General features: G+C 43.2%; 3 protein-coding genes across 7 annotated transcripts in view; 1 reads left to right on the top strand and 2 right to left on the bottom strand.

Annotated features, from left to right (window-relative positions):
• SLC1A7 (solute carrier family 1 member 7) overlaps positions 1–1,630 on the bottom strand; it is a 61,179-nt gene extending 59,549 nt beyond the window's left edge. The window contains exon 1 of the mRNA XM_084852487.1: positions 1,176–1,630. Coding sequence (XP_084708613.1) covers positions 1,176–1,199 — 24 coding nt within the window. The 5' untranslated portion in view covers positions 1,200–1,630. The remainder of the gene's footprint in view (positions 1–1,175) is intronic.
• Positions 1,100–15,164, top strand: CPT2 (carnitine palmitoyltransferase 2). Of its 2 annotated transcripts, XM_084852483.1 has the most exons (5): positions 1,100–1,705; positions 4,524–4,604; positions 4,941–5,047; positions 9,776–11,080; positions 12,281–15,164. In XM_084852483.1, the coding sequence occupies exons 1-5, from the start codon at positions 1,188–1,190 to the stop codon at positions 12,613–12,615; spliced, it is 2,346 nt and encodes a 781-aa protein (XP_084708609.1). In that variant the 5' UTR covers positions 1,100–1,187; the 3' UTR covers positions 12,616–15,164. The 2 variants fall into 2 exon arrangements, with proteins under 2 accessions (XP_084708609.1, XP_084708610.1); XM_084852484.1 differs by lacking the exon at positions 4,524–4,604 and having other exon boundaries at positions 1,125–1,705.
• CZIB (CXXC motif containing zinc binding protein) lies at positions 14,683–25,969 on the bottom strand. 4 transcript variants are annotated; one of them, XM_084852489.1, is made up of 8 exons: positions 25,810–25,969; positions 25,621–25,704; positions 24,475–24,531; positions 23,662–23,743; positions 21,563–21,594; positions 20,570–20,647; positions 17,887–17,952; positions 14,683–15,354 (listed from the first exon to the last, which is right to left on the bottom strand). In XM_084852489.1, exons 1-8 carry the CDS (start codon positions 25,813–25,815, stop codon positions 15,277–15,279), a joined length of 483 nt encoding a protein of 160 aa, XP_084708615.1. In that variant the 5' UTR covers positions 25,816–25,969; the 3' UTR covers positions 14,683–15,276. The 4 variants fall into 4 exon arrangements, with proteins under 4 accessions (XP_084708615.1, XP_084708617.1, XP_084708614.1 ...); XM_084852491.1 differs by lacking the exon at positions 20,570–20,647; XM_084852488.1 differs by lacking the exon at positions 14,683–15,354 and having other exon boundaries at positions 17,695–17,952.
• Positions 25,970–26,341: the final 372 nt, after the last annotated feature.

Raw genomic sequence — 26,341 nt, 5'->3', positions numbered from 1 at the left:
CAGGTAGTGCATAGGATAGCAGCCTAAGATTACAACCTTATAAACAGTTTCTAGGGGTAATTTCCATTGAACTCAATGGAGCCTCCTTCTAAATAGAATGTTCGTTTGTTCCCAGATAGGGCTGCAGTTTTGTTGCTGGCCTTGCTCATGTGCCTTTAAGAGCAGCCTGGCATACTACAGATCAACTGGCTAAGCATTTTGGGCAAGGAAGGAAAGTGAAGCGAGAAACCAAGGTCAAGGCAACAAAGGGGCAAGCATTGTTCGTTTTGACCCTTCCTCTTCCTTTCCCTCCAAACCATTATAGGAAGTGGCGAAGGAAGTGCAGAGAATCGGAGTCCAGCGTGCCTGCGACAGAGCCCGGTGGGTCATGGGCGATGTAGTTTCCCCCAAGGCTGCTGTGATTGCAACCGCCTTTGGGAGAACTAAACCACCCATATGCTACTGGGCTGGCTGCAGTTCAGGCCATCACTCAGCCGGGCACTGTTTTCACCCGAGAAGCGAGGCAGCCACCGCACCGCTCAGCTGATTGGTATCTTGCCTTTCACCCAGCTAAGGAAGGGGGCGACTTGGAGCCGTCATTTCCCTTTCATCCCGTCCCGTGGGCATTTTAGTCTACCGCTGCATTAGACCCAGAACCAGGGCCGAACCACGAAGCCAACCTGGGGCTTAGGGGGAAGCTAAGCTTGTCCCGCTCCCTCCTCATGTGTCTTCGGCTATTGGGCGGTATATATATATATATATATATATATATACCGAAGACACATGAGGAGGGAGCGGGACAAGCTTAGCTTCCCCCTATATATATGTGTGTATATATATGTGTATATATATATATATATATATATATATATGTCTGCCGAACAACGATCTGGGGAGCCGCAGCCCAACTTCAACCTCCTTGAATCACCTGTCTTTCTCAACCTGGTTGCCTGCCAGATGTCTTGGGACTACAACCCCCATCACTCCCAACTCGCCTGGCCGTATTGGCTGGGGGGCATGGGAGTTCTAGTCCCAACCCCTTCGGAAGGCGGCCAGGTTGGGAAAAGGTGGGGGTTCCCCGCAATTTCAATTTCCACTGAGTGGGCGTCGTTGGAATTCATTTCCGGAGGCGTAGCCCCGTTAAGTCTGGCAGCAAAAACAACCAAGGCTCTCGTGGCACCTTTTAAGAGTAATACCTTTATTAAGCTATGCGCTTTCATGGACTGCAGCTCGCCGGCGACGTGCCAAAAGCTGCCAGAATAAAGAAATGCGCGAGTCTTGAAGGCGCCACAAGACCCTTCGTTTTTGTTGGGATTCGTGGGGCGCAAAGGGATCCCGCTCGAGGGGCCCGGCCGCCCGCAGAAACGGGCCGTCGGGCGCTGAGGCGCAGGGGCGGCCCCCTTCCGCCGCGCAAGGGCTCTGACCCCGCGGTCCGCAGCCGCTGCCCCCCTTCCTTCTTCCTCTCTGGGCGGGTTGAAGTAACTCCTCCCCGAGGCGGACACTGCCGGGCGGGCCTCTCCCTCCGCCCGACCGGGCAAACCCGGAGGGAAACTGCCAAGTCCACCATGGCGACCGGGGCGCTGCTGTCCTTCTCCCGTTTCCGGGGCACTTCCGCCGCTCGGCTCCCGCCTGTCTTCGCCGGGCCGCAGAGGAGCTTCAGCCAGGACTCTCAGTACTTACACCGCAGCCTCGTCCCCACTATGCATTATCAGAAGAGCCTGCCCCGGTAAGGTGGCGCCTCCTCGGGGGTCCAGCGTGAAACTACGGGGCTCGGCCTTAGGCACCCTGCGCTCAGCCCTGGGCCGTCCGGCCTGGGTCCCCTCGGATTAGTTTGCCTTTTGCTTTCCCTTCAAGGGCGCTTCTCGTGCAGCTACTCGTTCCCGCTCCAGCCCCTGCCTCCCAAACAGGGCTTTGCTTTTCAGGGCCGTCACTCAGCCTTCAAAGAAGTGATGGAAGGTGAGACAGCGTGCCTCTGAGCATGCCCAGAGTGCATTCCCATGCCAGTCCCTCACGCACGTAGGACTGGCGCGTGGCCCCACTGGGAGGCTTGAGAATGAGTGCCGTGTAATTAAGTGGGGCACCCAAGCGCTCCTAATTGGGTTGAGGTAGGAGAGTGCATGTAACTCCTCCCCCTTCCCCAGCTCCACACCCTCCAGATGTGTTGGGCTACAACTCCCAACATCCCCAGCCAGGTATGGGGCAAACAGGTATGCTGGCTAGGGATGATAGAAGCCCAACACACCTGGAGGGTCCTGGGTTGGGGAAGGTGGTTTTCAAGAAGTCAGTAGAAAGGAGAATGTTGTGTGTGATGGGGAAAAGTTGCACCTCAGGAAATTCTCGCTTTTGTGCAAGATAGAAAGTGCTTTCACAGCTGGGTTTAGAAAACCTACCCCCAAGGAGGCTAATCCATTCCATCTCCTTGAGGATTTCCCAAATAGATCACCCCATTTAGAACTGACTCACGCTCTGCTGAGTGCTTTCTGTTTGCCCCAGAGCTCCAGTTGTCTGTCTCTTGTATTAGATTCCTCCATGGATCACATGCACAAAATTGAATTATATATTTCTAAAATTTGATTCTTCTGCCAAAAAATGGTGCTCAGGGTGGCTAACAATAAAATTCAGATTGTAACCTTTGACAGAATGTTAATTGGTCCAGAAGAATGATCACTCCTGAGATACATTCACTAACTAAGGGCGCAATCCATGCTGGCTGAGGAATGCTGGGAGTTGTAGGACTTTTTTCTGTCTAAACCTGCATGGGATTGCACTCTTAAGTGGGTACTTCAGCATGCATGTGCCAAAGAGAAATATAACAATGTGTGGAATATCAGTATATCTTGCAACATTTGAACACAAAGTTCTGTTTATTATAAGTGAAGCTCAACAGATTTTTCCACACTTTGATTAAAATTGGATAGGATTGTCACCCATAGGTTACCAATTGGCCATTGCTGGTCTAATTGTTCTGCACTACATGTGACAGCTGGCTTATCCCCATGCAGTACCCACAGCAGTTTAGACCTGTGTATATAGAATCTGTCTTTCGCTCAGGCATTAAAACTGCCAGGGGGCAAACTGTTTGCTGATTGAAGGAGGAGTGTAAAAAAATACATGCACACACACAGTGCTTGCCTGTAGGCCATTGAACCAAAGGTCCACAAGTTTTGGCTTGCTTTAGTTGCTGCCCATGATTTGTGATTGCTACTGACATTGGCATGTGCAGTGGACTCAGGAGAGAGCGCTGGGCCATCTTTTTGTTCAACTGAGCTTTGTAGTGAAAATCTCTTCTTAATGGAACATTGGATCTGGAGTACTTGAGACAATGGTTAGATTGCTTGCTAGAGCATATAAAATGGAGAAGGACGTGGCACATTCTAAATTACACCATGATGAGAGGTGTCAGGAGTTTAAAAAAAGAGCAAGCGAGAGAAGAATCTGAGTTGCAGCTGGTGATGAAAAGCCTTCTGCTTTTAGGATGAGATAAAGTACAGTATGTAGGTGAAAGTTTAGTGCTAAATGCAGGAAGTGATTTCAGTTATTGCTATTCATAATTAAATTTACATCACTTTAATAGCTCCCTTGTGCCCTTTTACCTACTTTATCATGAGTACTGGACAACGTTCGAGAAAATAGTTTCACCTTGTTTACTTTGTGCATTGTTAACTGTAGCTCGCTTCTAAATAAAAATACTTAGGCTTATGCTGTAAAGATCATAGTTAAGTTCTTAGTGTGCCTAAATACCAGTGAAATCAATAAAATATACTTTTCTTTGGACTGTGCCCAGTCTCTTCCTTCTAAGCAAGTAACCTCCAAGAAAGTGATACTGACAAAAGAAACGGAGATCTGGTATACCTTAAATATTAACTTATTAATGCACCTGTAACAAAAGTGTTGCACTGTAGAGTTTATAATTCAAGCCAGCCAACCATGCCCTCTTTCAGGAAACACTATTCCATCTCTACCCCAGACCTGGCTTTCCATCTTCCCCTAGTCAGTTAGCATTCCTTACTTACTGAGCATAGTCAGCCATTATTGGGCTGTTCTGAGGTCCCCTCCTGGGGTTTTTTCCCCCATAAAGTTATTTTGTATTTTTGTAAACCTTGGGGTTTCCTCAAACCTGCTGATAGCTCCCTGTGTGTGGATGGTGCTGTTTTGGCTACAAAGGACTGGCACTGGAAGAATGATTGTACCATGAACTTTAATTCAGGTTAATGGAAACTTTCTGTAACTTAGTTTCAGAACATTCTTAATCTATTCTCCTAATTTTAGAGCAGCTAAATAATTAACTGGATGCAAAAAAAAATATTTACTTGCATTTATAGTCAAAGGCTTAAGGGTAATAATAGATTGTACATAAATATAACATAACTCATTAATGTATCATTAGTAAGGAATACTCTTAGAGCTCTTTTCAAGCCTGTATTTAAATTAAAAATTGCTCAATAGTATAATTTTGTATTAAAGTATTTCTGTTGAGTATTTCTTTTGGAATGTTTAACATGGTAGCTTCATATTGTTTTTCTTCTCTCCCCCTGCATTATAAGTTTGCCAATTCCAAAACTTGAAGAGACAATTAAAAGATACCTGAATGCTCAAAAGCCTCTTTTAGATGATGACCAGTTCAGGTAAGAACAAAGAAGAAACCAAGGGCCTAACCCTCATGTAGGCTGCACAGTGCTGCCAGAATGTTTACCTTCCTTCTGCAAGTCAGCACAGGCTCCTGTGCTGCAATCCTGTGCAGATCCAGAACCCAAATACTGCAGCCTTCGAATTAACATCACTTCTTCATTCTCAGCTAGGAGCTTTTGCAAGGTGGGGCAGGGGGAGGAGGAGGGAGGTGCAGCACAGGACTTTTGTGGATTGGACCCAAGTTGACCTGCAGCATTCATTAACATTTTCATCCCAAGTATTGTTTTTATTAGAAAGTAGTGTTATTAAATTTCTCTCTCTGTTTAATAAAGGAAAACTGAACAACTTGCTTTCCATTTTGGGAATGGAATTGGTAGAGAATTACATGAGCAGCTGGTTGCACAAGACAAGCAAAACAAGCATACTAGTTATATTTCAGGTAAGAAAGTAACTGTGAAAACTCACTTATATTCTTGGTTTCTGTTCCTCAAACTGCTGAGCTGAGAATAGACTGTGTCCTGACACAATGGGCCATCCAAGTCAGGTCATTAGATGGGTTCACACAGCACAACAAGCCAGAGTATGGGTTGAATCGTGGGTTGTTGTTGAATCATGGGTTGTTATGTTGTGTGAACCTAGCCACGCTAACAAACTATGGCTTGTTAACCATGAACAACCAATGGTTTGTTGTTGGGTTATGAACTGTGGGTGGTTTGTGGTTAACAAACCATTGTTGGTTAGCACAGCTGTGTTCACATAGCAACCCATGATTCAGCAACAACCCATGGCTCAGTGGCAATACACACTCAACCTATACTCTGGCTTGTTGTGTTTTGTGAAACAGGTCAAATGTCAGAGGGTGCACCTTTCTGTTCATTAACTCTCTCTGAAACCTGAGGGCTGTGGCTTGGGGCGCTCACTCGTATCCATCTTTTGTATACTTGACACTTAACTTGCACCTGAATGTGTGAACTGATATTATTAAATTTGCCAGGACTAACTTAAATTGCATTGGTTTCATTTGGTCTACTCTAAGTATGACTAAGTCTGGATCCACCCCACTGTTTTTTAGGAGATGTGGGGTGTTATGAAAGTTGTAAATGTGATTGTCCATTCACATCTGCAAATCACCACTTGATGCTGTAGTCCAGCCGAGTCGAACCTCTTGCAGCCTGAGAGCCAAATTCTGTTTCACAGAAGCTCTTGGGGGCTGTATTTCAGTGGTGGACAAGGCTGAAGGCAAAAGGGGGCAGTGCAAAAAATACCGAACAATCCTGTGGCCATCCAGCTGCTGTGGCCATCCTAATGTGGATGTAAGTCTACCGTGGACTACTTTGACAATCACACAAGAATATGATGGCTTAGGCTTCACACGCGTGTGTGTACAGATGTACAGATTCCTGGACTAAAGTCGATGGCCCCAGAGTCAGTACCTCCCTGTACCATAGCTGAATGGTACAGCAAGTACATGCTTTGCATGTAGAATGTCCCAGGTTTAATTCCTGGCATCTCCAGTTAAAGGATTTCAGGCACTATGTGACAACAACCTCTACCTGGGGTCCTGGAGAGGTACTGTTAATTGGAGCATACAATATTGGACTAGCTCAGCCAGTAGTCTGACTTAGCTTAAGGCAGCCTCTTATATTTCTCCTTGACTTGGAAAATAAAGTGGTGAAGGGAGTGAGAAGGGAAGTTTACTGCTGTAGTAAAATTATGAAATTCTGAGAAGGACAGTGTGCAATGAAAGAAGATAGTTATTATGTTAACCGAATGACTGATTCAAAACCAATGTAAATCTGTTTCAGGATGCTGAAGCAAGTGCCATCTTCAAAGAATCCAGCTTAGTCACAGCTATAAAATTGCTTGCCTCTGAAAAGGCAGGCAGCATGAGAGAGAGGAAAGGAAGCATGTGTCAGCCTTTCTTTTATCAAAGAACAAGAACAGGAAAGATGCAGACTGAGGAAGACCGGAGAATAAAGAAAAGGGAGACAGCACATGTAATAGGACAAAAGACATTGAGAGAGAGGAAAAGAAAGCAAGAGAAGTCTTATAGCATTGGGTTAGTGAATTTTATTATTTAGCCATCCCCAAAGGTTTTTTTTCTACCTGTAGGGTGTTGTAAAAATATCAATGGAGAGAATACGTGTTTTCGCACAAAACCCATTTGGTATCAGTGCAAAATCCACCACATTCTCTGCTATTGTAATTCATCCCTTTGCTGAGGACATAACTAGCCCACTGACTGGAGGATGATAGCAGTGACTCCCATGCAGGTCTCTCTGCACTGCACGTGAATTCGAATTAAGTTAGTGTGCATTAAAATGCTGTCTGTCTCACAGTATTTGCGTGGTACTTAGCTGAGAAATGTTAAAATGATCCCATGTTGAAGATGAGCCTGATTAGAAACCCTTCAGACTCTTGAAGAACAAAATGTGTGGATGCAAAATTGTCATGTTAACTCTGTACTTTGCTACTGCAGTTGTCAGGGAGAATGGGGGGATAGTCCTGCTGTTTCTTTCCATTCTCTCTCAATTGGAAAAGATATGAAAACCAAGAAGCACATGTGGTGGAAGACATTTCCTTGTTATCAATCTTCTGTCTTTTCTAGTACCACAGCTGCATGAATGCATGCACATATAAGGCAGAACATAAAACTCATTGTTTGTTGATATCATTGTGTGATATAATTTTTTTAAGTATCTTAAATAGTTCTGTTTCTTCACCTGGGATTTAAGTAGTGGGAGGGAGCAATCCTATGGCTGCTAGAGAGTGGCTACATGGCCATAGGATATCTGGTTTTCCAGGAACCAACCTCAGAGCCCGCGCTTCGAGGTCGGTTCCTGGAGAACTGACCTCCCCCCACTGCCTCTGAGGCAGCGCGGAACAGCCCCATGCTCCACACTTGCAAGAGGAGTGCGGAGCAGCCAAAAAGGGGCATTCCAGGGTGGGGAGGGCGGAAATGCCTGTATGACATATCCAATGTGTTTTACAGCAGCCTCTTCCCCACTCAGCCCTCCTGTGGCCAGACAGCTGCAATCGGCTGTCTAGCCAAAAGTGCAGGGCAGGAGAAGCGCAAAGGGAACAATCCCCTCTGTGCTTCTCCTGCCCTGCATTGGATAGGCAGCCACCTATCTGAATAGGATTGCACCCTAAATTCTCCTTTCCCTGGAATGCTTTATGAATGCAATAAGATATGCCAAAAGCAGTAGGCAGTGTTTAGTGTTACATATCTTCAGGCTTTTTGGTTATTCTCTTGATTTTCAAGAACCATCCTGCTGTAAACATCGTATGTTATAGTGATGTGGGTTTTCTGGAAAACTTGGGGAAAATTGGGGAAAAAATCATATACAAATAGTTCTATGCAACTATGCAAAAATCCTATGCAACTAAATATTAAGTTTGTATTGGAAAGTTTTCTGATGCTGTAGAGAGTGATCTAATTTAGCATGTTTATTTTACTTGTGTTTAGTAAACAAAGCTTTAAAAAGTACCCTACGTTAATGTCACAATACACTACTAGTATTTCATCTGAAATGTTTGAGGGGGGAAATTAAAGCACACTCAATGTGATTTAAATATTATATTACATCAGATTTTATTGGATCACTTGTAAATATTTAAAGACAGTAATAGATACTTCCCTTACTTTGTTTAAATTTCGGGAAAAAAGCAAATTTACTGAAAATTGTTGACACACTAATACATTTTAGCAACCCTAAGAACTGTGCATGATATGCTGACAACCACTCATCTATTTCAGGATAAAGTTCAACTCTTCCACTGAGGTTGTGGGGCACTTTCAGTTTCATTGTCACTACTTATTAGTTCCATTTCACACTGAGACTTATATGTATTTCAACGACATATATGTATTCTCTCACATATTTACTAGGGATAGCCACCTGAAAAGCATTAATTACAACTTTGAAACTATCAAGCTTGCCTAATATTGTATTTGCAATTTACATTCATTACTAATGAACTTATGAAATTTCCACAAAAAATAAAGCAGAGATAATTTCTGTTTTGGAAAATTTTCCACCCCACACCACTGGATACTAAGCCATGAAAATGAAGAATTCTCAGAATATGAGACTGAATTATTCTAATAGATTTGTTTTACTACTCAGACCATGTAGAGCAGGGGTCCCCAACCTCCAGGCCGCGGACCGGTACCAGTCTGTGGCCTGTTAGCAACTGGGCTGCAGAGGTGTGCAAAACCCCCTCACCTTGGGTCCGCTGGGGGGGGGGGGAGGCGATCTGTCCCTCCCCCCCCCCGGAATCCTCACCGGCCCCAGCTGTCTCCGGTCTGCGGCGAGTCCACAGAGCTGCTGGATGGCTCCAGATGCTGGTGGACTTCCGGCTGCTGGGACGCAAATGGCGTCCGCTATGCGGACGCCATTTGCGTCCCTGTTCTTCAAGTAATAGGCTACATAAATCTTTATGTAGCTGATTACTGCAAAGAATAGGGATGCAAATGGTGTCTGCATAGCAGACGCCATTTGCGTCCCAGCGGCCAGAAGTCCGCCAGTGGGACCCCCTCCCAGTCCATGGAAAAATTGGACTGGTCCCTGGCGTCAAAAAGGTTGGGGACCGCTGATGTAGAGTATTACCTTTCTTCTCCCGTTAATATTTACTTTGCAGCCCTTGTATTTGTGAAGAAATATCACAATTTTTAAGCCAACTATAAAACTCAGTTACTTTGGTGGATACAATGAAGACAGGGATTAGAACGGAAACCTTGGCTGAGGAACTGAGAGTTGTAGAAAAGATAGAGAGGAAAGAGCAGCAGAGATAAAGGAAGATGATGAGGAAAGAGAAGAACAGATGGACAGGCAGGAAGATAAAGATGCCAGTCGTTTTTCTTTTTCCAAGGTAACACTGTACAATAGTAGGTCAAAGGGGATAGCAAATTGTGAATGGACACTGGATGCAAAATTGTAGTCCTAAATCAATATGCCCTAAAGACCACATGTTAATTCCTTAAAGGAGAAATTAGTGGAAGTTCCATTTCGGATTGGAACTTGGAAACCTAACTTGTACTATAGCTTGTAGACCTCAATCCATCAGTCAATGGAAGGTCCCTCTTGTGAGTATCTCATGTATATGAGACTTATTTTGTCTTGTAGCCATTGTGTTTATCAGTCCTGTTACCTCTCAATTTTAGATCCCTGGTTTGACATGTACCTACGGGCACGTGAATCTGTTGTCTTGAACTTCAATCCATTCATGGCTTTCAACCCTGACCCCAAAGCTGAATATAACAACCAACTCATAAGAGCAACTAACTTGACCGTTTCTGCTTTGCGTTTCTTGAAGACTCTCAGGGATGGCATTCTAGAGCCAGAGATTTTTCACCTCAACCCATCCAAAAGTGACACTCAAGCTTTTAAGAAGTTCATTCGATTTGTGCCTTCTTCTCTTTCGTGGTTTGGTGCCTACATGGTAAATGCCTACCCACTAGACATGTCACAGTTCTTCAGGCTTTTCAATTCCACACGACTGCCTAAGCTCAACAAGGACGAGCTGTTTACAGATGAAAGTAAGAGGCACTTACTGGTGCTTAGAAATGGAAATTGTTATGTGTTTGATGTGATAGATAAAGATGGGAATATAGTGAAACCTTCAGAAATTCAAGCACACCTAAAATGGATCCTTTCCGACAATAGCCCAGTTCCAGCATTCCCAGTTGCTTGTCTGACTAGTGAAAACCGGGATACATGGGCAACACTGAGACAGAAGCTACTTGACAATGGCAATAAAGAAGCCTTAGGAAAAGTGGATTCCGCAATATTTTGTCTTTGCCTTGACGACTTTCCAGTTAAAGACCTCACTCACTTGTCCCATACCATGCTCCATGGCGATGGCATCAATAGGTGGTATGACAAATCATTTAACCTTATTTTAGCCAAAGATGGTAGTACAGCAATTCACTTTGAACACTCATGGGGAGATGGAGTAGCTGTCCTTCGATTCCAAAATGAAGTGTTTAAAGATAGCACGCAGTCACCTGCAATTACACCTCAGGCTCAGCCTGCTCCAGTTGATTCTGCCACAGCTGTACAGAAACTGAACTTCAAATTGAATGATGCCTTAAAAGAAGGAATTACCAAAGCCAAACAAAATTTGGATGCTATTACGGAAACCTTGACTCTGAAGTCCCTCCAGTTTGAAAGAGGAGGCAAGGAGGAGTTAAAGAAACAGAAGCTGAGTCCTGATGCTATAGCTCAGCTTGCTTTCCAGATGGCTTTTCTGCAGCAATATGGCCGAATAGTTCCCACCTATGAATCCTGCAGTACAGCAGCGTTCAAACACGGTCGCACTGAAACCATCCGTCCTGCCTCAGTGTATACAAAGGCCTGTTCAGAGGCATTGGTTAGGAAGTCGTCCAAACACAGTGCAGCCGAGCTGCGACAGATGATAGTACAGTGCTCCAAGTACCACAGCCAGCTCACAAAAGAAGCTGCTATGGGTAAGTGTGGAGGTGTAGTGGGTTTCCTCCCCAGTTTGCTTGGCAAAACAACCCACAGTCCATTTTTCCATTGACTGCAGTGCAGGTAGATTGTTGCTCACCAAGTGTGCTCAAAGCAATCTAACTTCCTTAGGCTAACTTAACTAGTGGCAAAGCATCTTGCTAGATCTTTGTATTGCATTGATTCATGTATCCATCGCATTACCAAAATTAAACATTTTCCGTATTTCTATATAGTATTTTGAAAACCTATTCAGCGTCTCCATTATATGAATGTTTGAAAAAGACTGTTTGCTAGCAATACACAGTCTTACCCCAATTCGTAGAAGCCTATAGTCAGATTAAGTAGTAAGACATTTCTCAGACTTCAAACAAGCCATTCATAGACATTACCTTTTCATCTACTACCCTTTGCAGAGGGAAGAGTTAAAAGCAGGAATACTGATACACAAATCTTTATGAGAACTTTGAAAGAGTAGGGCTCTCTACCCTTTTCCAGAATTGTTATTTCCTACTTTCTCTCTAGAAAATTGTAATCTATACCAGTGTATAAATGTGATACAGGCAATGAGGGCTTGCAAGGAATTTATGGATAAAGACTGGTATAGCTCCTATTCCTTCACTGAACTTTATCCTTCTTGTGAAGAAAAAGGAGGGTGTATAGTTCTGTGTAAACAGCACCGAATCCTAACATCTTCAGGAAGTCCCTAATGTATTACATGAATGCAGCCTAAATTAGTGGCAAGCAGCTTTATTAAATTGATAAAATACTCTAATTTAATTGGAAAAAGCCCAACTTTATAGCCTTGTAGATTTGACTGAACAAAAAACTTCAGCTTAAAACATATTTTACATTTTAACTATATATTAAGTATTTGTTAACTATTTAACAAATACCCTCTACACAGATATTTATGTAGGGGCTATTCAGGAAGATGTACTTTACTTTTAAACTATTTCACATGTTCTATGCTCAAAAGTTAATAATGCTATGCCCTCAGAAGGAATACAGGCAATTGCATCATGTGGGGATAACCCAGAGTTGTTCTTGGATCTGCTGTCTACATTTTCAGTTCTGCAGCCATAATCTTTGTGAGGGACAGAGACACTCTAAAAAGAGGAAGTGTGGGCCTTTGTAATGTTCAGCTGTGTGGTTGTGTTTTCTGCAGCCCCATTCACTACTGCATTTTATCTTGACAGGTCAGGGATTTGATCGTCACTTGTATGGTTTGCGGTGTCTGGCAGAATCTAGAGGAACTCCTTTGCCAGAATTTTACCAGGACCAAGCATACACACAGATCAATTACAACATTCTTTCCACAAGCACTCTGAGCAGCCCAGCTGTGTTCATCGGTGGATTTGGGCCAGTGGTGCCTGATGGTTTTGGTGTAGCATACATAGTGCATGATAACTGGATTGGATGCAATGTTTCTGCCTATCCAGCAAGGAATGTTGAAGAATTCCTCCAGTGTGTGCACAAGTCACTGGAAGTTATTTTTAATACTCTGGAAGATAAACAAGTTAGTACAAGATAAACAAGATACAACAGGGCTGGCTTTCTTAAATGCACAGTGCTACAAGATCATATTCAGCTAGAGAGTGACTAGTATTCTGGCTGGAATTGACGATAATACTTACTGTATGTAATCCCTTTGAAAAAATGAGATCGCCAAGGGCAAAAAATCATGAATGTAATTCTCTGCGTTGGATCCAGACTTAAACATGCTTCGAATAGGCCCATTTAAATCAATGGGACAAGTTAGTCATGACTAACGTAAGTCCCATTGATTTCAGTAGGTCTACTCTAAGCAGGACTAAGTCTGGACTTATTGATTGTAAAATAGTGTTGCCTTTGTACTGTTACCTGTCAGTAAAGGCGTGTTCTCACAGTCTGTTTCTAGGCTGCTCGACACACAGCATAGGGTTCCATCTTTCCTATTACATGAATCAGTTTGGTAACTTTAATATATAGTGTAAATGAACTTATAGGATACGGACTACTAACTAATGTATACAGAATGCTCTGTTAGTGTTCACATGCCTAATTCACATGCCTAACAAAAGGGCATCCTTATGCCCTTTTGTCAGAATACTGTCCAATAATGAAGCATATTTTTGAGCAAGAAGAAACCATCCATTTTTAACTATTCTAGCTGAAAGCTTTAGTGGAATAGTTATGCTTCCACAGCTATACCTTGTGACAGTGTATGACTTACAGGAAGCTTTTGGATGCATCAAAACAGCATCTGCAAGAACAGCTAGAATCTCTCTTCAACAGGCAATACATCTAGCTAAAGTAAGATTTGATTACATAAACAGTAGCCGCAGTTGCTGTGATATTCCAGTTTCAGCACTGTGTAAGTTGTTTAACAGACTAATGGCACAATCCTATGCAGGTTTAATGATGGCTGGAGGGATACTGGGAGCTGTAGGACTTTTTTCTATCTAAACATGCATAGAATTGCACCCTCAGCTACAGACTTCAGACTGAGCTGGCTTGACTCTAACCAGAAGTCAAACCACAGCCCTTTACTATAAAACAAATACTTTGCAGAAGGTTTTTCTTTCATGGTGAAACGATTTTCTGAAATGTTTCTTAACATGGGAGCTGCAAAGACCAACGTATCAAAAAGAATAAAACATGTATCTTAAGTTAAATGGAAGAATCCAAATATTTAATTTGTATCTGAATGATATGCGCTTAGGACAGCTGCCTTGTTTTTCTTGGTACATTAAGCAGAATGTCAATTTAAAATGTGCCTCTGTGTTGGAAACATTTTGCTTCATGCAGGATTAAAGTGAAACTCAAATGCAAACTGTCAGCAATCTTATATTAAATAGTCAGATGGTTATGGAATGGACTAGGTTATAACAAATAATAAACTAAAAACATACTGGCTCGGATCCTAACTTAAAGAAGTTCATGGAAGGAAAAATTCCCATTCCCTCTGCACCTACCCGTAACCCCTGAAAAGCCTCTCTGGAAAGTCAGGAAGCCCTCCTGAACAGTGTGGGATGGAGCATGAGGGATAGGAGGAGGAGAAAAGGAACTTTCCTTCCAGGAGCCTCCTTACTTTGTTAGGATCCCAGTCACTGTGTCTAATTAACAGGTGAGTTTGGGAGCCCTTTATGTGGGCAAAAGGCACTAATGCTAATGCAAAGCTGACAGATCCTCTGATATCCCCCTCCCCCAATCCGTCTCCCTGCAGCCCGCTGTGTTGCATCCCACACTATTCAAGGTGCCCCTGACCCTCATTAGTGACTGCAGGGGCAAGAGAGAGGAGATGGAAAACCCCCGTTGCACAAGTGGAACTTTGTGTCTGGATTCTGCCCAATCAAGGGTTGAAGAGTGCCACATTTTTGTGTGTTACAGTCTATAAAACAACATGCAAAGAACAGGCAAGACAGAGATGTAATGGAAGCATAGAGATGTTCTACTCCCCCTTAGAAGAAGTGAAGGCATTTTTCAGGAATTCCAGAATTATCACATTAGTAAGAGGCTGATACTTTGGAAATTTACTAAATGCGAAGGATACCTTGGAAATTTACATAGATGTAACTATTCATTTAGTTCAAATCTGGTAATTTTTTTTCAAAAAATCACTAGTTTTAGGTGGGTGAAAACATGCATTTAAGATTTCAAAACATTTTGTAAACAGATTTATAGGTACAAAGCATTTCCAATTATACATAAGGTGTGAGAGGTGCCAAGAACATACATGCAATGATGTTATTACAAGAAGTGAGCCTTTTTTTTCATACTACTGTAGATCGTGTGCCTTCCATTAATCAACATTAATAAAATACCTTGAAAAAGGAGCTCCCAAATCCCTGAATTACTCTAAACATAGGCTTGATGTTTGTACCCTATGTGCCCCAGAAGTCCTCTTGTGTCTATGGGGGCCTTCCAGATTTTTACTGTACTTTTTTCTGCATAAACAACCATGCAGCACAATCCTATGCGCATCTACTCAGAAGTAAGCTGTATTATGTTCAGTGGGGCTTACTTCCAGGTAAGTATAGGATTGCAGCCTAAATGCATTTGTTCTTAAGACTTTGGTATACTAAAGAAGCTAAGTGCATAGGTCTGGAAAAAAATGAAAACTGTGGGAAGTATAGGATTTTATTCTGGGTTCCACCAGCACAATGTTAGCATCATGGCCATATAGAAAATGATGCCATAGAAAACAGAAGTTTCAACATTTGACAAACCTATGTGTAACTTCATAGACACCAACTGATTCTTTTATTTTTTCATCGTAGTCATTCCAGTCCTGTGGAGTTAAATACACAGTTAGCTCTGTGCAAAGTAGACTAGAACTACAAACTTGATGCTTCAAGTTATAACATGTAGGATTCTATGCTTGGAGTCCAGCCTGTGTTTTTAGGCACACTATGATCTCCTTTGCATTTGGAATAAAACTGGAGGACCCCAACTTGAAATTTTAATTGGCTTCAAACTTCTTACCATTTTTAGCTTAAGAAAAAAAATATTTTCCCCGTGGGAAGTCCATAGTCTCACTAATAGACAGGATCACCATCACCCTGGATGAAAGGATTACATTTATCAAGCTGTTGGTGGGTCACCAGACACACTGATCTTCACGCCAAGGAGTGGAACTGACCTTGACTCTGCTGCTCATAGCCAAGGAAGACTGAAGGAGAGTGAAGAGTCATTACTCTGAACCTCCAAGGAGATTACTGGACATCCAGCACAATTCTCTACAGAGACTACTACTACTAGGATTTGAACTTGCATATAATATGTCAGGGCTGCATCTGGCCCTGTGTTATACTACAGGGAGGCTGAAGTTACCCCTAATATGAATTTTCATGCTAATCATCTACTTCTAGCTATTGCTTAACGGTTGGCTTGCAAAGGAGGTGGAGCAGATGCTCTGCATGCAAAAACTCATAGGTTCAATCCCAGATATCTCCAGGTAGAGCTGAGAAAGGCCCCTAACTAAGGGCATTTCTACACCAGCCTAAAGTCCTGCATTTAAAATGGGGCTTTCTCCTGTTTTAAATGCAGGATCACCACTGAGTCCCTTTACATGCGCTTCCTTTCCCCCTCCTCCTCCCCGTATCTGAGTCTTCCATTATCTTTCATTGATCTCACTCCTCTTCTTCCCGCTTTAACACTTTTCACGAAGGAAACTGAAGCGGAACACAACGGGGTAATTTGATAGCTCATTATCTGCAATCTAATTAAAAACAGAACAAAGGGCATTTAGTGCAGGAGGGTACTGGCAGGGTCACTGCGTTATGTAAAGAGCCTGCAAACTTCCATGAAGGAGCAATCTCAATGGTGTGAGATTGCTCCCGGTGTGAAGGAGCCCTAATACCCTGGAAAGCTGCTGCTGGTCAGTGCGACTAATGGTCTGTGGTTTTGTGTGTTCATTCAAGTCAGCCACCTTTCAGCAAAGTAAACAAGAAATGAAATGTTTTTAAAGGCCTAGGTTCAAGGCCCTCCAAACTACATCAAGGTTTGTGTTGGCCACAGAAATGCTGATAATGTCTTGTCATGGTTGGCAATCCCCGTAACCGCTATTGTCTATCACCTCTATTGAAAAAAATAAGCTCGCAGTCTAGCATCTGGTACAAGAGTTTAGTTTAAATGAGAATCTCTGCTTTCAGCTCAGTGCTGTGATTGTATTATAGATCCAGCAACCAAGCTATATACCTGCTTCCCCCCTGTAATACAAAGGTGGAATACCAGCAAAAGACAGATTTACTTATATATGCCAATTTTCTCATTCAGTTAATATTTTCCTTCTGTGTCTGGTACAGCCTTACAATCAGGCGTGTGGATACCATAGATCAAGGGTGAGGAAATGATAGCCTTTCAGATGATGCTGGACCTCAACTGGCATCAGCCCCAGCCAGCATGGCCAATGGTCAAGGATGATGGGAGCTATAGTCCAACAACATCTAGAGGGCCACAGGTCTTCTAACCAGGCTCTAGATGCTGTTGGTCAAAAACTTACAGAAGCCAAAGAACCAGTATAGTGTAGTGGTTAGAGTAACAGACTAGAACTAGAGAGACCCAGGTTCAAATCCCCACTTAGCCATGAATTTCACTGGGTGACCTTAGGCCAGTCACAGTCTCTTAGCCTAACTTACCTTACAGTATGAGGATAAAATGGGGTGGGGGAGCTATGTATGCCACCCTGAGCTCCCTGGAGGAAAGGTGGGATAAAACATAGTAAAAATAACAGGATGTAGCAGCAGCCGAGGATGGGAAGCATACATATACAGCTGATTTCATGCCAGGAGCATAAAAGGGCTAGACAGTGGCCTAGAATGAGGACAGGATGGAGCTTGAAGGCTAAACTAAAAATGCAGATAGCAGCTGCATTTGACAACTAGTATGGATGTGATAACTATCAGTATTCCAATAGGTGGTGGGGAGTTTAACCCTTCTGTGATGAAAAGCACTGATCTGAAGTTGCTGCTTGCATTGGGAGGAAATCCCGCATTGGTGCCAATGAGACCTTTCCTTGAAATACAAATAGAAGTTTTGGAAAGGTGATTTTTGTTGGAATTGTGACAGGGAGAGAGTTAAACTTGCACACAGCCCTGAGCCCCCGCCACAGCTGCTCTTTACAGAACAAACTAAATGCATGCAATTAATGTCACCTCTAGTTTGGCCCTGAAAGAGTAGAGCAAGACCCACAGAGTCCAAACACAAAAGAATTTTATAGGTGAGCATAGGCCCCTCTTTTCAAACTTACTAGTCTGTTTTGAGACTTGAGTATCACAGAGCACAAGGTTATTTTAATTTTTTTAAATTGCAGGGACTCTACCTTGTCCAACAAGTTGATGTCACTGAAAGATGTGCCCGACTCTGCACCATCTGCAGCGAACCCAGCCTATAAACATTTAGAAAGCTCTTCTTAGGTATACATTCATATCTAGAATAATATGGGAGGAAAGAAAACAGCAAAGGAAATCTCTTGTGTGACAATGGACTGTCCACCTGCACCAGATCTGAATTCTTGGAAATAAAGTAGAAATGCTTTCCAGAGGGACAGCTGTGCTAGTCTGCTGCACCAGAGTATCTTGTGGCACCATAGACACTAACCTGATTTATTGTAGCATAACTTAGGGATTTACTATAGTATAATGACTGGTTGGGCTACAATAAGTCGGTTGTTCTTTAAAGCACTGCAATATGCTGCTGTAGCCTTCCCCAACCTGGTGCTCTCCAGATATTTTGGACTACAACTGGCTGAGGCTAATAGGAGTTCCAAGTTCAAAACTTCTGGACAGCCCCAGGTTAGGGACAGCTGTGCTACTATTTTAGCTGAGGTACCTTTAAATTCTGCGTAGGGATGGAATCCAGCCCCCCTGAGTCAGTTGCAGAATGCAACACTTACCTCTGCCTCCCCGCGGAATCCTTTGGCTGGATCCTCTGGCTCTGGATTGCCAGCAATATGGCCGCCATGCCGTATCGTTGGCTGAAGGGGACTGACTGCAGCCTCACATGGTGACTGTTTCATTCATGCAATAGGCTACGCAAATAATTTGTACGCAAATGGTGTCTTGGACACCATTTGCGGCCCTGTTTTTTCACGCGATAGACTATGCAAATATTTGCGTAGCCTATCATGTGAATGAAAAGCAGGGATGCAAATGGCGTCCAGGACGCCATCTGTGGCTGTAAAGGTCTTAGTTTAGGCTAAATGCAGCCATTTACAGCTGCATTTACCGCAAACTAAGTCCTTTACGGCCGCAAATGGCATCCTGGACACCATTTGCATCCGCAATCAGTCAATACCCCTCAGCCAGCGATACGACATGGTGGCCATATTGCTGGTGCTTCAGAGACGGCCGAAGAGGATTCCGGGGGGAAGAACGAATTGCCTCCCCCCCCTCCCGCTGCGGGCAGATTCCCCATGGACCAGCAGGTAGGGAATCCCCCCCATCCCTAAAAAAGGAGTTCTGAAGGAGTCAGCTGCCCCCTACTGGCTTTTAAAAGGAACACATCACATTCAAAGCCATTACCAAGGGAATGGCAATGTTTGACCCCGTATATTATATATCCTTATACATTTCAGCTATAATTCCAGCTAACATCTACCAGGAAACAGGAGGTATATCCCATTATTATCCTGCCTCCCTCCACATTGTGCACAACATGGCATCTATTTAAAGCAGGCTACGAGCCAGAAGAGAATGGAAGAGACCTGCGTTGAGATCATGCTGGAATTGGTGTCAACAAGAACATGTAGATCTGCCTTCCCCAACTGGGTGCCCTCCAGATGCTTTGAGCTACAACTCCCAGGATTGGTCATGCTGACTGGGGCTGATGAGAGTTGAAGTTCAAAATATCTGGACTCTTTTTCTCATGCTCCTTCACCCAGTCTCAACAGAATTCACACAGTCACTTGGAAGGGTTCCCCTGCTGTAAGCTGGACATGTGTAGTATTTTGGGTGCTATCTAATTGGAAGGCTGCAGTCAAAACTCAAACTGTGTACAGATTTTCAGGATATGGTAACTTGAAATTATCCTATTTCAAAAAATCAACACAGCCCTTTTCAAGTTGTTCTGCTTCCCCTCCCCAACCCTGACCATGACCAATCTGTGAGGGATAAGAGCAGGAATGAACCTGCTGGTCCCCCGCATCCACATGTCTCCATCACCAATACTGCAACCTTCCATGTGTTGAATGCCTCCTCTATTCAGATATGCTCCCTGCATGATTTAGAACCCTGGTCAGCTGTGGTTCTAAACTACACAGGGAGCCAACACAAGCAGGGTAAGGCTACCTGCCATAGAAGTTACCCCCCTCCAACATGTGAAAAGCAATAAGCCACTCGACAAAAATGTAGCAGAGGGCCAATGGGTTAATCTCTGTTCTCCTGACCATGTGATTCTAATTTCACGCGTGTGTGTGTACACTCACATGTGTAGGTAGAACTGGGGTTTCAAACATGATGCCCATGGGCACCAATGTGCCTATAGACACCGCTCTTGCTGCCCGCTAGGCTCCCCACCCCTCTGGAATTTAATTTTATTTCTTAAGATTTTATTTAAAAAATTTTTTGAAAAAAACCTGGGAGGTAGGCATGTTGTAACGTGAAGTGCTTCCTTCCAACATCATCTTTATTTGGGTTTGAAAGAGTGGTTTTGTGTTTTGGAGCTCATACTCCAGCTGAATGTTTTATAACTGCCATGCCCACCATGATAGCTACTTTTTGACCTTCTCAAAAAATGTTTGAGAAGGTCATGCAGAATCATGTGCAGTGCTATCCTACTGGACAAGTGCCCCCACAGCAGCCCTTTTGTGAAAGCACCCACAACACCCTCAAAATCTCAAATGTGTCCACTGACCCAAAAAGGTTGTAGACATTTGAGGTAGAATGACTGAAGAAGGATTTTATTAATTGAACATTTAGGTGCAAGATCACCACCTATAACAATTTAGGTTTTAGAGGCAGATGTTTCAAAGAACGATGCCCTGAAGAACATTCCTAAGAACTTGCCTGTGGTTGGAAGTCCACTGGTTCAAGGCCACGGCACTCAAACTCCACTATTGTCTTAAAGGTCTCATTGTCTTCGGCCTGGGATTAAGCCAAAACAATGCTTAGCTTTCATATCAGAGGAGTAAAGTCAGCCAGGAACACACAAAATGTATTTCCCACATTAAAAAAAGTATTCTCCAAATAAAAGTTAGGAAAACATTTAAGTATAAATCAAAGAGGCAGAAGAAAATGCCTCTTTGATTTATACTTAAGGAAATATTCCTTAATCATTAGAGTCTGTTTAAGCCACTGATTGTAGCCAAATAATCAGTAATGTAATATTTGTTGAATTTCAGTATACATAGGGTAGGGCAAATCAATTTTAAAAACTAAGCTGCTGTCCCTTTCCTATGGATTTGAAATATCCTCAAAATGCATCACTTTCATTATTTCCCAAATAATGCTTCTCCGCACAGACACACAAGTATTTTTCCCCTTCTGCAAAATGCAAATGTTTGAGAAGGTCATGCAGAATCATGTGCAGTGCTATCCTATGCATGTCTACTCAGACATAAGCCCCATTGAGTTTAATGGGACATACTCTCAGGTAAGCGTGTATAGGACTGGAGCCTAAATTAAAACTTCTTGATCCATAGATCCCCTCCCTTCCTTGAAACGTTCCCCATGTACAGCTTCCAGGAGACCTAACTGTGCATGGAAGAGCACATCCTCCGCTCTGTTTTCCACATGTGGATAATTGCCTGCAGGCACAATGTTGACACAGCATGAACAACCAGTCTCCATCTCATTTATTTATTTTCCTATATAGGCCACCCTCTAACAAAGTTTCAGGGAGGCTAGCAATGAGGAATCTTTCTTCAAGGATGAGTTTACACATCAAAATGCAGCTGTTCTTGGTTCTAGCCACATGTAAAGAGCCCCTTTGTACTCTCTGAATTAAGTCCAATGAAACCAGTCACTTTATCTATAAAAGTTCAAAGCAACTGAACTTACATTGTAAGGCTTCATTGTGTGCCTTAAAATATCTGAAAGAAAAAGAGGAAAAGACATAGCAACCCATAATTAATAGATTAATTAAGCACATCCATAATTAATATGAAATGACGAACAGTGTAATTCACAAACATGTTACATGGGAATACTTAGACTGAAATGGATTCAATGTTAATTATATCCTTGGGCTTAAATTTAAAATTCAGTTTAAAATTTAAGTATCCTGCCGTAACTGACTTGCAAACTGGGTTTCTCAGCTTTTCAAGAAGAATAGAAAAAGTACAGGACAACATGTAAATCATTCAAACATGTTACCAAAAAAAAAATAAATCATGAACCACCTCTCTTTTCAAGGATAGCGAATTTCCCAAGGGCAAAACAGCAACAACAGCTTGACAGGAGATTTGTAAAACTCCATTTAAATGGGAATAAAGTCATTAGATTACGCACGTAAAAATATTTTAATTTTTTTTTAACCTACTTTGCAGTAATGTGGCCTGTTTAAAAGTAGAATTTGAACAAATATAATGAAACTAAGAAACACATTGAAGCTAATGCTGAATGTTATTGTCTCAAACAGTAATTTCTGGCTAGATATTTAATACTCAGGCACTGGGGCTTTGTATTCATTAGCTGTTTATTGCCAGTTCCAGTTACATGCTCTACATAACCAACTTTTTACTGTCTGTACTACAAACATCTTAGCATCACCGCTGGCATTCACTGTTCTACTTAAATGGCTACATGTTAGAAATGGGCAAATTTTGTGAAACTTCAGCTTGTCATATTACAAAAAAAGTGTGTGGATTGGAATGACAGAAACTGGGTATGACTGCTGCCCATAGGCTGCCGACTGTATACTAATAGCAGGTATGGGCAGAAAGTATATATCCAGATGTTTTGGACTTCAACACCCAGCATTCCTGACCATTGCCCATGCTGGCAGGGGCTTCTGGGAGCTGGAGTCCAAAACATCTGGAGATATCTACCTTCTGCAAGCCCTGCCCCACCCTGTCTTATGAGACGGTGTTTCTCACCTGCTTTTTCCCTGCCCTTTGGTTGGTTGGGATACCACTGTGTTTATAGCGTGTTGTTTAAATAAGTAATGCCACAACGACTGTGAGAAATTAAGAACAATAATGGAAACCCACCTGAGAAGTTGACAGATAAGCAAACCCTGCCTTTGCATGATGCCCTCCGGATGTTTTCGGACTGAAACTCTCAGCCCCAGCCAGCATGGAGGCTGGGAATTGTAGTCCAGAACATCTGGAGGGTACCAGGTTGGTTGGGGGAGGCTGAATTAGACAGTCAGCTCACCAAATTCAGTGTACACAGGTACAAAGCACGGGGGCTGAGAGGCTCAAATGCAGTATAAATAAAAAAATAGGAATAACGGAGAAGTAGATAATGAGGCTCAAATGCAGTATAAATAAAAGGGAACCAATACTGCTGGAGGGAGAGACTGCATGATAGGTATGAAGCTGGTCTTGCTGCCACATGACTGAAGTCAAACCAAAATTTTTAGACCTGAATAATGGTGGAAGACCACTTATTTCAGGTTATAATGATACAGAGTAAATTCAAAAAGTTGGCAATCCCAGTAACCCGACTCTCAAGGACTATTCCTGATTATAACCCGAACTGTATTTTCTCAGAATGTGCCAATCTCATTTATTTATGGATTACAGTCCATTATTAAAACTTTTATAGCTGTCTGATGCAGAAGGACCAGACTTACATTCAAAAATTACAATTTCATCAAAACAAGATAAAACAAGCAACCTACCAAGGAGACAGGGTCAGCCATTGAAACGAAAACATAAAAACATTATCTGCCACATCCAACAAAAGCTTTCAGGAATAAAACAACAACAACTGGGGGGAAAAAAGAGGGAGAAGGCCACCTACACTTCACCGAGCAAGGCAGCTCATAATCTGGGTGTGGCCACTGAAAAGGCCCTACAGTGGCCGGCATTAATGGAACCATTTTGAAAAAAAAAAAGGAAGAGTGTGTCCCAGCCTGAAAGGAATCAGTCAAAATAAAATTAACACCCTTGTTTCTTTATGCCTTGTGGATAGATGTACAGAAAAAGGCCTACCTATGGAGTTTTCTCGGGAGCACAGCTTGCATTTCTGCACCATTGTGGCACTCCCCCTGCCCCCTTTGAGAGGGTGGCTATCCTAAACACAATTTCAAAAAGAGCCATCAGTGTTAAGGCCTTCAAGGTCTGGAGGAGAAGCTGCACAAAACAAGGTTATTTTCCCTCCCAGAAACAATGGCTACCCCTCACAATGTAATGGAGATCTCATTTTCTTTTGAGACTGAAGGCGCAATCCTATGCATATTCAGACAGAAAAAAGTCCTAGAATTCCCAGAATTCCCCGGCCAGCCTGGCTGCTCCAGGTATGAATAGAGCCAACCCTGCTCTGAGTTTACTTATGCAGAAAAACTCCCAAATAATCACATGGCCATATTCTACTCTTTCTACTATTTCATATGCATGAGGTTATTGTTTATTATTTTTATTTATTACATTTACATCCCACCTTTTTTCCTCCTTAAGGAACTCAAAGTGGCATACAGGTTGGGCCGAGAGTCTGCGATTGGCCCAAAGTCATCCAGTGAGCTTCCATGGCCTAGAAGGGACTAGAACCCAGCATTCCCGACTCCCAGTCCAACTACGCCACACTGGCTCTCACTGGTTATGTGATTGTAAACTGCCCTGATTATATATATGAGAGGTTCAGAACCTTAGGCCCCAGGGCCAAATCCAGCCCTCCATTTTCCAGAAGTAGCCCCACATATTGCTTCTCATATTCCAACATAATTTGAGGCAAGTCTGTACTGTCTATGTCACACAAATCATGAATAGGTAACTTAACATAGCCTGTATTATCGTTTTGACACTTACCATTAATCGTAGGTATTGCCATTTTTCTGAAACTTCACTACAATTCCCACACTTCAGCTGAAGAATAAAACAAATGCAATGCAAATTCAAGACTCAGATTCAAGAGCAAAGGCATGTGTGGATGTGAATTACAAAATAGATCCAACATGTTCCCCATGAAAAAGAAGCAATTAATCAAATCTGGAACATGTTGGATCTATTTGTCAGATTTAGTCCCTAAGATAACTGGCAGACTATGGGGTGTATCCACTGTTAGTGCTATTTAGAGTAGACCCATTGAAATGAATGGGACTTAAGTTAGACTAACACTGGATACAGCCCTTGTAGTCTCAAATTCCACATGTCTGAGAGGTTTTCCCAAAGCCAGTTAAAGAAGGGAAATGTGCTATTGGGGTCCACAAGGACAGAATGTTCCCTTTCCAGAGAAAACATACAACTGCAGTGTTTGGAATTGCAGCCCAACCCTGATGCTATACCCTTTCACTATAATGTACATCACATTTATTTAAAGGGCAACACAGCCTAATGCATGATTACTCAGAAGCAAGTTCCACTGAGTTCAACAGGGCTTACTCCCATGTAAGGGTGCACAGAAGTGTCTTATTCACTCATGGGGGAGGGGCGGGTAGCAAGAGAGAGGGGTGTTTTAATAATTCCTTTAAATGCATACCAAAATAAAGTTATCTATAGCATGGCAGTGAGAATGAGTTTTTTTTTAAATGCTAACAAAAAACTAAAAAATGGCAAACAAGGACTAATCAGGCATCTATGTGGTGTAGTGGCTACAGCACCGGATGAGGACTGGGGAGACCCAGGTTCAAATCAAGCAAACACTGTCTCTCAGCCTAACCTACCTCACAGGGTGGCTGGGAGAACAAAAAGGGCCGAGGGCGAAGGCTGAGGGCGAACCTGCCGGCCCCTCAAAGCACATGGGCTGACGAGGGAGTTAAAAAGAAGCTGTAGCAGCATTCTCTACTACTTTCGCAGTTTTGGACTGCCAACTTTAATATAAATTATGGGCTGGGAGCCAGTAACAATACAGCTGTGCACATTAGCAGCAACAGGAAACACTGCCATTGCGAATGAAATGTGCACAGAGCGTGTCCGCGTTCGCGCACAGGGAACATCCCTCTTTGCGGGCCATACCTTCAGGTACCATCGAAAATCCTCCCCCACCGGTCTGAGGTTTGTAATGTTTTCCAAAATGGCTTTGAACTGCAGCCCGATCTTCTGCAAAGAGAGACATCATCGCATCGGGTGTGCGCCGGAGGAGCGACGCCAGCCCCGACCCACGCTCGACTCGTTCCCGTACAGGCGGAGCCTTCCCCCTCTTACCCCCATGCTCTAATATGAAAGGCAGGCGCCGAGAGGAACGTCTCCAAGGGGGACGCGCCGGTCTTGGGGCCGCCCGTTCCACAAGCACAGGAATAGCGGGCGCACGCCGCAGCTCCGCCGCCTTTTGGGATCTGACGGAGACCGAAATCGGGAACGGGGAACAGACCACCGGAGGAGCAGCCGCAGCGAGAACTGGGCTTCCCACATGTCGCGAGACTTGATAGGCGCCATTTTCCGGCACCTTCATTGTTGCCCGTATCTATAATCAACGCCGAAGCCGGGATTTGCCCCCCTTCAAGATGGCTGCCGCTTCCCTTCTTTAAGCTCCCGATGTAAATAGATAGCGCTCCGGAAACAAATCTTTCACTGAGGGGTTTGAGGGATTTGCCCTCATTCGGCATGGTTGCCACTTCCCTTAGCTAAACTTCCTCGATAAGACAGGTAGGAAGCGCTGAGGAGACAAATCTGTTATTGCTCAACCCGGTGTGAGGTGAATTGTCTGTCCACTACAGATGGTCATTTTGAGACATAT

The sequence above is a fragment of the Heloderma suspectum genome, chromosome 4 (assembly GCF_057233095.1).
Source record: "Heloderma suspectum isolate Gila_16-S chromosome 4, 16-S_ref, whole genome shotgun sequence".
Taxonomy (NCBI): domain Eukaryota; kingdom Metazoa; phylum Chordata; class Lepidosauria; order Squamata; family Helodermatidae; genus Heloderma; species Heloderma suspectum.
The sequence above is the reverse complement of the archived record's forward strand: the minus strand, read 5'-3'. Positions and strand labels throughout refer to the sequence as shown.

What these genes read in the sequence shown, in the direction of transcription:
- CPT2 (XM_084852483.1), top strand. Translation starts at nt 1,188, where the DNA reads ATGCGCTTTCATGGACTGCAGCTCGCCGGCGACGTGCCAAAAGCTGCC. An exon ending in TATCAGAAGAGCCTGCCCCG is followed by an intron (nt 1,706 to 4,523) that starts GTAAGGTGGCGC and finishes CTGCATTATAAG; the next exon opens with TTTGCCAATTCCAAAACTTG. An exon ending in CACAAAAGAAGCTGCTATGG is followed by an intron (nt 11,081 to 12,280) that starts GTAAGTGTGGAG and finishes TTATCTTGACAG; the next exon opens with GTCAGGGATTTGATCGTCAC.
- CZIB (XM_084852488.1), bottom strand. An exon ending in ATTTTCGATGGTACCTGAAG is followed by an intron (nt 24,532 to 25,620) that starts GTATGGCCCGCA and finishes TTTATTCTTCAG; the next exon opens with CTGAAGTGTGGGAATTGTAG. An exon ending in CAGTGGACTTCCAACCACAG is followed by an intron (nt 17,953 to 20,569) that starts GCAAGTTCTTAG and finishes AAATGTTTATAG; the next exon opens with GCTGGGTTCGCTGCAGATGG.